At 43.3% G+C, this 12765-nt stretch overlaps 1 protein-coding gene across 1 annotated transcript in view; it reads right to left on the bottom strand.

The window, feature by feature from the left end:
- RASSF2 (Ras association domain family member 2) overlaps positions 1 to 12765 on the bottom strand; it is a 79869-nt gene that overhangs the window by 39223 nt on the left and 27881 nt on the right. Inside the window, exon 3 of the mRNA XM_040345917.1 lies at positions 8725 to 8800. Coding sequence (XP_040201851.1) covers positions 8725 to 8800 — 76 coding nt within the window. The remainder of the gene's footprint in view (positions 1 to 8724; positions 8801 to 12765) is intronic.

Below are 12765 nucleotides of genomic sequence, written 5' to 3'. Positions count from 1 at the left end.
CAACAGTTCCATTGCAAATTGTGCAAGCTCTGGCCAGAGGTCAAGCCTGCCCACCCAGTAGTTCAGGGGTTCATCACTTCTCAGTGCGTCCACATCGGCCGTTAACCCGATGTAGTCGGACACCTGTCGGTCTAGGCGTTCACCGATGCTGGATCCGGAGGACAGCTGTCGATGGGTTGGCCGAAAGAATGATCTCATATCATTAGTGACCAACACATCTTCAAACCGCCCTCTTCTTGCAGGCACCCGGGACGGTTTCTCTGAGAGTGGAAATTCCTCTGCCAGTGCACGCAAAAGCAGAAAGCAGCATTTCTCGAAGCAAGGCCTGAAAGTGCTGCATTCTGATAGCCCTCTGCGATTGTGGTAACATTTCCGCCATTTTTTGTTTGTACCAGAGGTTTAAGTACGTTGCCACTAGGGGTGCAACGGATCAAAAAACTCACGGATCGGATCGATCCTCGGATCAGGAGTCACGGATCGGATCATTTTCGGATCAGCAAAAAAAAAAAAGGGTCCGTTTTTTCATTGGTCCAAAAAAAAAAATATATTATTTTATTATATATATATATATATATATATATATATAATAAAATAATATATTTTTTTTTTTGTACCAATTAAAAAAAGGAACCTTTTTTTTTTTTTTTTTTTTTTTTGCTGATCCGAAAAAAGAGCACAATAGCAATTCACAGGGGGGTGGATTAAAGAGGAAGCAGGTGAGGCTGTTTGGGACTTAAAGTACAATCTTGATGTTTTTACAGCAAAATATATATATATATATATATATATATATATATATATAATATATATATATATATATATATATAAATAATTTTTTTTTTTTTTTTGCTGTAAAAACATCAAGATTGTACTTTAAGTCCCAAACAGCCTCACCTGCTTCCTCTTTAATCCACCCCCCTGTGAATTGCTATTGTGCTCTTTTTTCCCCCTTTCCCCCCCCCTCCTCTCACACCAGTGCTTCACTGCTAACATTCCCATTCAGCTTGCTAGAGCCCAGTGCACAGCGTGACACGCCTCCCCGGGGAGGCGGGGAGGCGTGTCACGCTGGGCTCTGGCAAGCAGACTGGCCGCCGCTCCGGAGCTAGGCCGAAGCCGGGGACTTTCCTAGGCCTAGGCTCCGGAGCGCTCCGCGGATCGCGGGGTGTGCCGATCCGAACGGGGTGGCCCGTTCGGATCACGGATCGGTGACGATCCGTTACACCCCTAGTTGCCACCCAGTACTGGTCCTTGCCCTTTATGCTTTTTATACGGGGTCCCTCTTAAAACACTGGAGCATGAAGGCCCCCATTTGCACTAAACTGGAAGCGGTGTAGTGGCCTGGCTCCTTCTCATCATCGAGGATAATGTCGTCCTCGTTCTCCTCCCCCCATCCACGGACAACACCAGGGATCCCAGAAAGGTTTAAAGCATGCTCTTCTTGCTCCTCCTCATCCGCCCGGCACCATCCTCCTCTGACTCCTCTTCAGACTCCCGTTGTTGACTTGTCTCAGGTGAAGTAGCCCCCCCCCCCTGGGAATTCATCCAGCATTGCGACTTCCTCATCTTCCTGCTCCTCGACGGTTTGATCAATGACACGACGCAATGCATGCTCCATAAAGAAGGCGTAAGGTACGATGTCACTGATGGCGCCCTGGCTGCGACTGACCAGTTTGGTGATCTCATCAAATGGCCTCAGAAGTCTGCATGAGTCGCGCATGAGCAGCCACTGGCGCGGTGAAAAAAAACCAAGCTCCCCAGAACATGTCCTGTCGCAGAGTTCGTACAGGTAGTCGTTAACTGCACGTTTCTGCTGGAGCAGCCTATCAAGCATATACAAGGTTGAGTTCTATCGCGTCGGGCAGTCACAAATAAGACGTCTGATGGGCAGGTTGTGTCGCCGCTGAATGTCAGCAAGGCGAGCCATGGCCGTGTAAGATCTTCCTTGTCTGCCGCAAGACGTCCTGGACCCCAGGGTATTTGGCAACAAATCGCTGCACAACCAAGTTCAGGACGTGTGTCATACATGGCACGTGTGTAATTTTGCCCTGTTTCAGCGCGCTCAGCAGATTGGCACCGTTGTCACACACCACTTTGTCAAATTGAGCGGTGTTAGCCACTGATCTGCCTGTGAACGCAAAGCTGAAAGGAGTGCAAAACCAGTGTGGCTCTTGTCTTCCAGGCACAACAGACGCAGCACAGCATGGCAACGTCTCACCTGGCATGTCGAATAGGTTCTGGGGATCTTGGGTGGCACAGCGGAAGAGACGGTAGCATTGGAAAAGGAGGAGTCAGCCGAGGAGGAGAGGGAGGATGGAGTAGGAGGGAGAAGAGGCAGGCCTGCATGCAATCCGTTGCGGTAAAACCAAATCTACATTGGTGCCACGGGTTACATGCTTGACGGCCGTCAGAAGGTTCACCCAGTGGGCAATAAAAAAGTTATATACCGTCCCTGCCCGTGTTTGCTAGACCACGTGTCTGTAGTCAGATGTATCTTGGCACCGACATTGTGTGCCAGAGATACATTCACTTGCCGCTGAACATGGCCATATAGCTCTGGGATGCCCTTCTGTGAGAAATATTTCCTTCCTGGGACCTTCCTTTGTGGTGTTCCAATGGCCACAAATTTTCGAAAAGGCCTGAGTCCACCAGTTTATATGGCAGTAGTTGGCGGGCTATCAGTCCCGACAAGCCAGCGGTCAACCGTTGGGCAAGAGGGTTATCCGGCATCATCGTTTTTTTACGATCGAACATTTGGGCCACGGAAGCCTGCCTTTTTGCAGAAAAACGTGAAGATGGCATGATGGAAGGTGGAGTGGAGGACAATTGTGAGTATAGAGGAGAAGGAGAAGAGGCTGGACGGTGAGAGCCTGGAGTGTGGCTTTGTGGGTTCTGATTGCGTTGCTCCCACTGGGCTTGGTGATGGGAGGCCAGGTGCCTTCTTAAGGCGGATGTCCCTAGGCGAGTGTTGGGCTTACCGCGACTTATGCGTTGACTGCAAAGGCTGCAGATGGCAACACTATTGTCAGCAGACACGTTAAAAAAAGCCCACACCGCGGAGCCATGGGCCGGCGTCCTGGGAGCGCCAGATGTGACCGTACATGGTTGATGGCTCGCTCCTGATACATTAGGAGTCTGGTTTGTCCCTCCTGGGCAATGTAAGTTCAGCCTGCTTCTCCTCCCTATCTGCTGGTCCATCTCTCCCTCTGAACTCCCCTCCTCTTCATCTCTTGTGGGCACCCACGTGACATCTGTAGACACGTCATCATCGACGTCACCTTCACCACCACTAACATTAGAGATCTCGGAGTAGGCAGCAACAGTGGGGACCAACCTCCTTGGGCTGATCTGGGTACTGTCGTCAGACTGCTGAGTGGTGGCTGTTACTACCTCCTCTTCCTGATCCAATGCCAAGAACGGCTGCGCATCGGAAAGGTCTTCTGATGGATCGGAAAATAATTCCTGTGACTCAAGCAGTGGGTATATGGTGGTGGTGTTGGTGGTGAGCCACTCAACCAAGTCTGGTGCGTCCTTTGACGTAATCGAACGCACCTTGTGCCACTTTCCACTTTAGCTCCGGCCTGGTGCTCCTGCTCTACCCCTACCACCCCTGCGGAAGGGCCTGCCTCTTCCTCTGCCTGTGAAAAAAATCTCTAGAGATGCACAGTATATGTGGAAGAAGGTATATAACACCCCGCTTCAATCTGTCGTTTTGGGGGGCCACTGGTTTATCGCACCAGTTATAAAACTTTTTCCCATAACGTTTGTCACTGTGTGTAGCAGAGGTAACGCAGCAAAACAGAAAATACAATTCTGCAGTACCCAAATACACCACCAGTCACAATGCTGCACAATACAAATCCACTATAATATGCTTTCTATATTAGAAAGTATATTATAAGTGTATTACACCCCTATATACTGCACACCAAACAATAGTACACCTATACCAGTCCTTAAAAGGACTTTTGTGGACCTGTTAGCTAACAATTTGTGTCACTACAGTCTGTCCCTGCTCTACACAGCAACCTCTCCCTACACTGACAAAAAGCAGAATGTATCACACCAGTTCTAAAACATTTTTCCAGTACTGTTCGTCACTGTGAGTAGCAGGAGGTAAAGCAGCAAAACAGAAAAAAATCTGCAGTACCCAAATACACCAGTCACAATGCTGCACAGTGCACAATACAAATGCACTATAATATGCTTTCTATGTTAGAAAGTATAATAAGTGTATTACACCCCTTATATACTGCACACCAAACAATAGTACACCTATACCAGTCCTTAAAAGGACTTTTGTGGACCTTTTAGCTAGCGATTTGTTTCAATACAGCCTGTCCCTGCTCCACACAGCAACCTCTCCCTACACTGACAAAAAGCAGAATGTAAAATGGCCACCAGATCAGGTCTTTTTATAAGGTAGGGGGTATGTCCATGTGCTGAAATGTCTCAATTGGCTGTCCTGTACCACCTGATGGATGTGTCATGGGTCAAAGTTCTTATTAATGTAAAATTGCAGACGGGCGCCAGATGTCTGCCGCGAACCGACCGTCGGGCGAACCGCCAGGCCATCTCTAGTTGCCAACAGTTGTTGTAAATCTGCCAACAGTCCTTAATAATTTTCCCCAATGTTGTTAGCAAGAATCCTAGATTATGACTGGGGTATCACTACAGCTCCGTTTTCCTGTATCAGGTTCACTTTTATAAAATTCGATAGATGAGCCCATCAATTTTACAAGCCTGCATGCATAGGTGTGCGCAGCCTATTTCATTAGGGTGTGCACCCCAAAGCCCAAACACACACTACCGATCACTCACCGTGTTCATTCAGAAAGGGAAGGGGCTGGTGAATTACATATTTACTGGCCCCTTCCCCACTCCTTAAACATCCCAGCACAAACAGCCGATAGGAGAGGAGGGAAGCTGACAGTGCTGCGGGGAGCCAGGGCAGTAGGGGGAATCTGTGCTTCTCATTGCGATTAGGGTGTGCCTGGGCACACCTGGCACACCCTGTGCGCATGCCCTTTCATTTCCACAATTCTGGACATTTCATTCACCATTTTTGGACTTTTTATCAGACAAGCTTGGGCAGCGCTGGGAATTTGTTTGTGCGTTTTTTGTTGTAACAATGTAGCCTACTAACAGCTTACAAGGTTATGCCTAGTACACGAGGAGAAAATTGGATGGAAAAAAAAAACCATCAGACGATAATCTGATGGTTAGTACACAGCTTTCGAGAGCCGATCTTGACAGTTCATCCGAAAAGGACAAGCACAAAAAGTACTCATACAATACCAGATTGAACGCTTTTTGTTTAATCAATATACAGTATTAATCTAAAAAAAAAAAAAAAAAAACAGAAGACCAAGACCACACATACTTGTAAATGAAAGAATACATTAACATCCCTTCCGACGTTGTATTCTTTCGCAATTTCAGTACCTTTAGTAATCTCTTCATTTTCAACATGAGACTAGCATGCAAAAAAATAAATGGATGAACATTTGTCCGATATTCTCATTTGTGTAGGAGGTTAAGACAACATGTGTAAGTGTAGCCAGTACTTCTCAAGCAGCATTCCTCCAGAGGTTACTAAGGGTTTCTTGAGCAGTGCGCAATGGCAAAAGAAAATGTTTCCACTGAATACCAAGGCATCAGGTCTACGCTGACTGTCAAAATTAAAATGGCACTGCAATTTTTGTTGTTTAATTTCAAGAATATTACCGAAACATATTTTGTGGGGGGGGGCGGTGTTAAAGGTTATCCCTTATATGAATCAAACAAATCGCTTACCCCCCACTTGTGCATACACCCCCCCTCACCGGGCCTTGGCACAATTTTCTTCCACGCAGCCGGTCCCCGGTGCCAAAAAGGTTGGGAACCACTGCTCTATATGACAAGCCTTATAACATATGACATGAGCATCCATGTTTGTGAATGAAATTTCAGGTTTCTTTTGCTATTTATGTTGGCAAATAGAATGTATAACAAATGGCTGTAGAGTTGTGATGATGGAATCAGAGCTTTCATAACAGTCTGTCTCATCCCCAATGCTTCATAGGGGATGAGGCAGATCACATCTCGTCTGCCTGAAAACATATGGGTGTTAAATATAGTCAGATTTTTCTACAAATTAACTCATCAACACCCTCAAAAGGGATCAATATACTTTTTTAAATAATCAAAGAAGGTAATGCATCATGTAACCACATTAAGAACAGTTAGTTGAAAGAACATGATCATAAAAACATATCTGCTGGACTTTTTCCATATACCCCTTTATGGTGGATTCTTTTTCACAAATGTGAGTACACCCCTCACATTTTTGTAAATATTTTATTATATTTGAAGAAATTAAAATTTGATACAATGTAAAGTAGTGAGTGTAAAGCTCAACATGGCACCTCATGGCAAAGAAGTCTCAGGGGATCTGAATAAAAGAATTGCTGTTCTACATTAGGATGGCCTAGGCTATAAGAAGATTGCCAAGACCCTGAAACTGAGCTGCAGCACAGCGGTCAAGACCAAACAGCGGTTTAGCAGGACAGGTTCCACTCAGAACAGGCCTCGCCATGGACAACCAAAGAGGTTGAGTGCACATGTTCAGCGTCATATCCAGTGGTGGTCTTTGGGAAATCGACGTATGAGTGCTGCCAGCATTGCTGCAGAGATTGAAGGGGTGGGGGGTCAGCCTGTCAGTGCTCAGACCATATGCCACACACTGCATCAAATTAGTCTGCATGGCCGTTGTCCTAGAAGAAAGCCTCTTCTAAAGATGATGCACAAGAAAGCCCGCAAACAGTTATCTGAAGACATGCAGACTAAGGACATGGATTACTGGAACCATGTGCTGTGGTCTGATGAGACCAAGATAAACTTATTTGGTTTAGATGTGCCAAGCATGTGTGGTGGCAACCAGGTGAGGAGTACAAAGACAAGTGTGTCTTGCCTACAGTCAAGCATGTTGGTTGAAGTGTCATTGCCCGGGGCTGCATGAGTGCTGCCAGCACTGGGGAGCTACAGTTCATTGAGGGAACCATGGGTGCCAACATGTACTGTGACAGAAATAATGTGGAAAAATACTGCGCTAAGTGATCAATACAAGTAAAAAAAGGAAAAAACAGCTGTAACTCAATATGAGATCCACACATACAAGATAGGAAATAAAGATGAAGCTGCGCTAATCAAAGATTGAAGTTTTATAAATTGCTTCCAACATCACACAATATTGACATAAATGAGTCCATAAACATAGCCACATGTGTATAATCTTAATATAACTTGTGACAACACCAAGAACTTGTGCACCTCCACCACTTAAAAGGCAAGCCAGGGCCTTTGATACAAAGGGATGGAAATGACAGCTCCCAAATGCTTGATATGGTGGGGCAGGAACACACAGCAAATGACCAGGAAAACTCAATCATTTGATGGTCACGATTGAGGACCAGGAGGTTAAACCAAAATAGAAAGGAGCTTACCATAGTGTAAATCGTAATATGAATATTTATTAAAAGTTACACTTGCACGCAGTAAGAAGTAAGATTGCAAGAATTGTAAAAGCCGGCCAGCAAGCAAACACCCGTCCACTAGGAAAACAGCATAATGACGTCAGCACACCACTCCTCCTGATGCGTGTTTCGTCACACTCTGACGTCGTCCTGGGGTTTACATTTATCCAGTTGGTGGTTTTGAGAGTCAAAGCGGATTTTATTTTGCCAAAAAAAAAAAAGGCTATTTTTTTTAATCCTTTTTCTTTTAATCCTTTAATGGTTGTTAACCTTTTGGTTAGGATTGTGTATACATTTTTCTAGGAATGTGTACCTTATACTATTTTTGAGACTGTACCAATTTTTTTCACCCTTTCACGTCAGCCGCCTCCCGCCTTTTAAGAGTTCGAAAAGCCGGGAAGCGGAGACAGGCATTCAGGTCATGTGACCACCAATTGGCTATCAAAAGCAGCCACATGATCAGAAAGCTCCCGGTCACAAATATGCATCAGGAGTTTATCGATCCCTGATGGCCACCATGCTGAGAGTGTTCAGAGAGAGCGCTCTCAGTATGGTAAGTAGTTTACACCGAGCCGGATATATGCAGTCGTTTGATGTTAAAGCCCATGCACATATATATGTGTATAGCTTGCATGAAGAGGTTAAGTGTCTGAAGTGATAGATGGAGGTCTGGCAGCAGGGTGATATGGTGGATGTTTGTTACTAGTAGCAACCAAGCGTTACAAAGCCAAAAGGTTGGTAACAAGTGGTTGTAGGTTGGGATCAAGCAGAAGCATAGGCGAGGAACAAGCCAAGGTCGGTAAGGGATGGTAGTAGAGATGACAGCTACAGGTAAACAAAAGGAGCAAGATATTGGCTGGAGAGCACAATAATCTGGCAAAGAGGAAGTGCAGAGATGGAAGATTATGGGAGGAGCAAAAAGGTTCAAGAGAAACAAGACAAAAGGCAAGGTTGTCCAAAGAATTCAGACAGGGAGCTGTCCAGCATTTTAGGTGGCTCAGCCAGAAGAGCCACAGCCAGGCACCGCAAGGACACAAGGTCAAAACCAGACCCTGACAGTATTGTTCCTGAAATGTCTACTAGTTAATAGATCATGTTGAGTTAATTTACACAAGTACAGTGTTTAACACATCAGCACTTTATTAATAATTGGCAATGGCTAGTAATAAAAAGGTTTAAAGATCCACAATAACATTAGAGCCTATTACTTTACCTCTCGATGCCTCAGCTGTAGGTTCTGTCCTTCATAATAAAGATTATAATGCTTCAAGTGTGCCAGTAGCTCATGCCTAAAATACAAAAAAAAAAAAAGACAAGACTGATCAGAGTTGTCCATAACTCCCCTGACAATCACGTCTGAGATCAGCCTGTCAAGTGTATATTCTCATTGGAGCGAGGATTACAAAGATTCCAAGCTGTTCCTCTGCCTGTAGGCATAACAAAAACAAGGAGTTTCAACGTGTTACATTTACATACATGCTCATCACATCTTCCTCTATATAGATGAATTCCTTTTCATTGTTTTGCTCTGTGGAGAACAGACAGAGTCTGGTGTCATAGGCATACATGATATGTAGTCAAGTGCTAGCTGGATTATGTAGGTCAGTAGGCTGTGTGTGGTATACAGAACACTAGAAGCTTCAGGTTCCCTGTGCTGCTACTAATGTCTCAAATCATATTGTAAGTTGTGCAAAATAATGTTGGCCATAAAAAAAAAAATTTGTTGTATGTCATAACTACAAGTTCAATGGAAGAAGTGCATCTTTCAGAAATCTATTGAAGTAAATGGCCAGATCAATAACGGCTGGTGCTACATAAATGACTTCACTAAATGTGCAAATCAATAAATAAAATAACAATATATGTAAAAAAGGAACTCTATGCAAAACATTTTTTTTGTTTGGTTTTGGATAGGATGGCAAAGGATTAGGTCCAAAACGCGGTGACGTAAAACACTACGACGAGCCGAGAAAAATTAAGTTCAATGCTTCCGAGCATGCGTCGACTTGATTCTGAGCATGCTTGGTTTTTTCTCTGTCGGAGTTCCACACAGACGATCGGAATTTCCGATCCGATTTTTTTTCATCGGAAATAAATTAAACATGTTCTATTATTAAACTCCATGGGGCCCACACACGGTCGGAAAATCTGATGAAAAAAGTCCAACGGAATTTCCGATCGTGTGTACAAGGCATAAGGGTCTGTGATGATGGGCTTTGGACTTGTGTTGATGGGCAAATAAAGCTTGCTTTCATCTGCATTTCTTTTGCATTTAAGACACTTCTGTGATCATTCAGAGTTCATCGACAGGTGCATACGACCTGAGTTGCATCAGCCTGCTTCAAGCTGCTTTTGCATTCCAATTAATTTGTATGGGGAGAAAAGCAGTTTTGACGTTCAAAATAGCCCATCAATGCAGTCCATTAAACATGACAGAGGTTTCAACCCTTATGTCAGGACAGGAATATTGGAGTGGTCATTGCTGACTTTATTTTGAAAGTGAATTTTCCAAGACTGCTATTCTTCATGATTTACTGACCTAATAACAGCCATGCATTGGTTAAACCACCCTTTATCCAATATGCATGTCTGTTCAAGTTTACTGACCAAAGTCGTCCATAGACTGTTCGAAACTCAGTCGGTTCAGCAGGGACCAGCCAAGATTAAAACCATGTATGTATGCAAAAATTTAAATGAAAAGTTTGTAGCGCTGTGTTCATAAATCATATAAACATATCTAAAAAGTGTAAATAATATAAACTAAATTTAGTTTATATTATTTACATGTTTTAGATATGTTTATATGATTTATGAACACAGCGCTACAAATTTTTCATTTACGTTTTTGCATATATCTCATACCTTTCAAGTAGCAGCTTTAGGAATATATATATATTTTGACTATATATATATATATATATATATATATATATATATATATATATATATATATATATATATATATATATATATTTGCATTTATTTTTCCTGTGCGCAGTGGTGGTTTGAGAAGGTAAATGGTATACTATCTTTAACCAGAGTTCCATAAAACCCATGTATGGGCAGGCTGATTGTACCCAAGTTGAATGATTAATCAACTTGGGTACAACCAGCATGTCAGGTTTTCCATGCGGTTATTGCCAGTGGCTGTAGCCACTAGCAATAATCGTTGTGTATTCTCCCAGCAGGGCCAGCTTCCCACACTCCCCACCGAGAGAACACAATAGCTCAGTCAGTGTTGAATCAAGCAATTTTCTGCTTTTTGCATATTTGCTCTACAGAAAGTGTTCCATAGGAAACCATGTTAAATGGGCTGTAGTCAATGGCGTCTCTAGGGGGTGGCAACTGGAGCTATAGCCCCGAATCTGGGGCCCATAGCCCCCGGCCTCTTAACTAGGGTTGGCTCTGGGCGCTGTGTGTGTGTGTGTATATATATATATATACACATACACACATACAAATACATATACACACACACACACATATATTTTATTATATATCGCACACACACACACACACGTGTATGCCCGCCCAAGCGTATGACTTTCTTTACTTTGCTGCTATGGGCTCTAGCCCAGATCTTTTGTAGCACTAAAAATGCAGAAGTGTGAATCAAGCCTTACTGAGCCAAAAACTGAAGAAAACCCTCACAAAAAGGGAGAAAGACTACAAAAAAAGGCCAGACAGGGAATTTAAGCATTCCTTACTTTATCCAGTAGAAAAAAAAGGTCTGGAATTTTTAATAAAACAACAATAATGAGTACATTTAATTGATACCATATTTTGAATCACATGGAAAAGCTTTGGTGAATGCCAGTAAATCTGTACATGATTTCTCATGTCTCATTAGTCTCCTTCTTGATGCATCCAAAGGTCTATGGCAGGGTGTGCTGATGTGGACGTTGACCTCATGCTCTGGGATGGCAGGTTGGCAAGCCCATATCTCAGGCTGCTGATCCGCCATCCCAGAGCTTCAGCATGGATGCAGCACTGGCAGCAGAGGAAGCAATCAGATGTGGAGGGAGCAGGAGCCGCATAAGTCGATGCTTCCTCTGTAGCAAAGGCTCTTGTCCCAGGCGGAATGATACAAAGTGCACTTCGCCTGGGACCTTCCTAGCAGCCAGTTCATTAAATGTCACATACAATGCACTTTTGCAACCGACATATTGGCACTTAAAAAAAAAATTGAGATTTGGCTGCTTTAACCTCTTGAAGACCAACCACCGCACATATACTGTGGCAGGGCGGCTCTATTGCACGGAACGACGCACCTGTATGTTGTTTCATACAATAGATACTGTTGGCGCGCGATGCATACCAGCACATTATGACTTAACGTGCCCAGTGCCTATTTTTATTTTACTACCACTTTAAGTGGCCATTGTTCTTCAAAAGTTTGAGCACCCCTGATCGATGGTCATTTTTAGTTCTAAGGCAGACCTTTACTTTGTTATGGCCCATGATCAGTTCAGCATGCAAACAGTGAAAAAAAAAAATCTATTATTGTAGTAGAAAATTTGCCTATGTGGTCACTTCTCATCTACGACCAATTTAATAACCACAATGGAGGCGTTTTCCCCACTCATATCTGTGCTCCCCAAATATTTGTTCAGTTGACATAATACAAAAATTATGCTGGAAGCGATACAATATTTAAATGCATCATATTATTATTGTTCTTTAGTATGCTGACATCTAGTGGCATTTTGGGGCCACTACAGCTTGTGAACTAATGTGGCGAGGAATATTCCTCTGTCCTCCCCTCCTTTTATTGCTAGTTAGTTTAGTCTTAGCTAGACCCTCAAAGTTAGTTATTTAACCACTTTGGCCAGCCTAATGGTCCGGGGCTTAAGACCAGGCCACTTTTTGCGATTCAGCACTGTGTCGCTTTAACTGACAATTGTGCGGTCGTGCGACGTGGCTCCCAAACAAAATTGAAGTCCTTTTTTACCCACAAATATAGCTTTCTTTTGGTGGTATTTTATCACCTCTGCGGTTTTTATTTTTTGCGCCAACAAAAATAGAGCGATAATTTTGAAAAGAAAAGCAATATTTTTTACTATAATAAATATCCCCCAAAAATATATAAAACAAACATTTCCTCAGTTTAGGCCGATACGTATTCTTCTACATATTTTTGGTAAAAAAAAGCGTTTATTGATTGGTTTGCGCAAAAGTTATAGCGTCTACAAAATAGGGGATAGTTTTAATGGCATTTTTATTTATTTTTTACTAGTAATGGCAGCGATTTTAT

The sequence above is a fragment of the Rana temporaria genome, chromosome 3, assembly GCF_905171775.1.
Source record: "Rana temporaria chromosome 3, aRanTem1.1, whole genome shotgun sequence".
In the NCBI taxonomy this organism is placed as follows: Eukaryota; Metazoa; Chordata; class Amphibia; order Anura; family Ranidae; genus Rana; species Rana temporaria.
The sequence above is the reverse complement of the archived record's forward strand: the minus strand, read 5'-3'. Positions and strand labels throughout refer to the sequence as shown.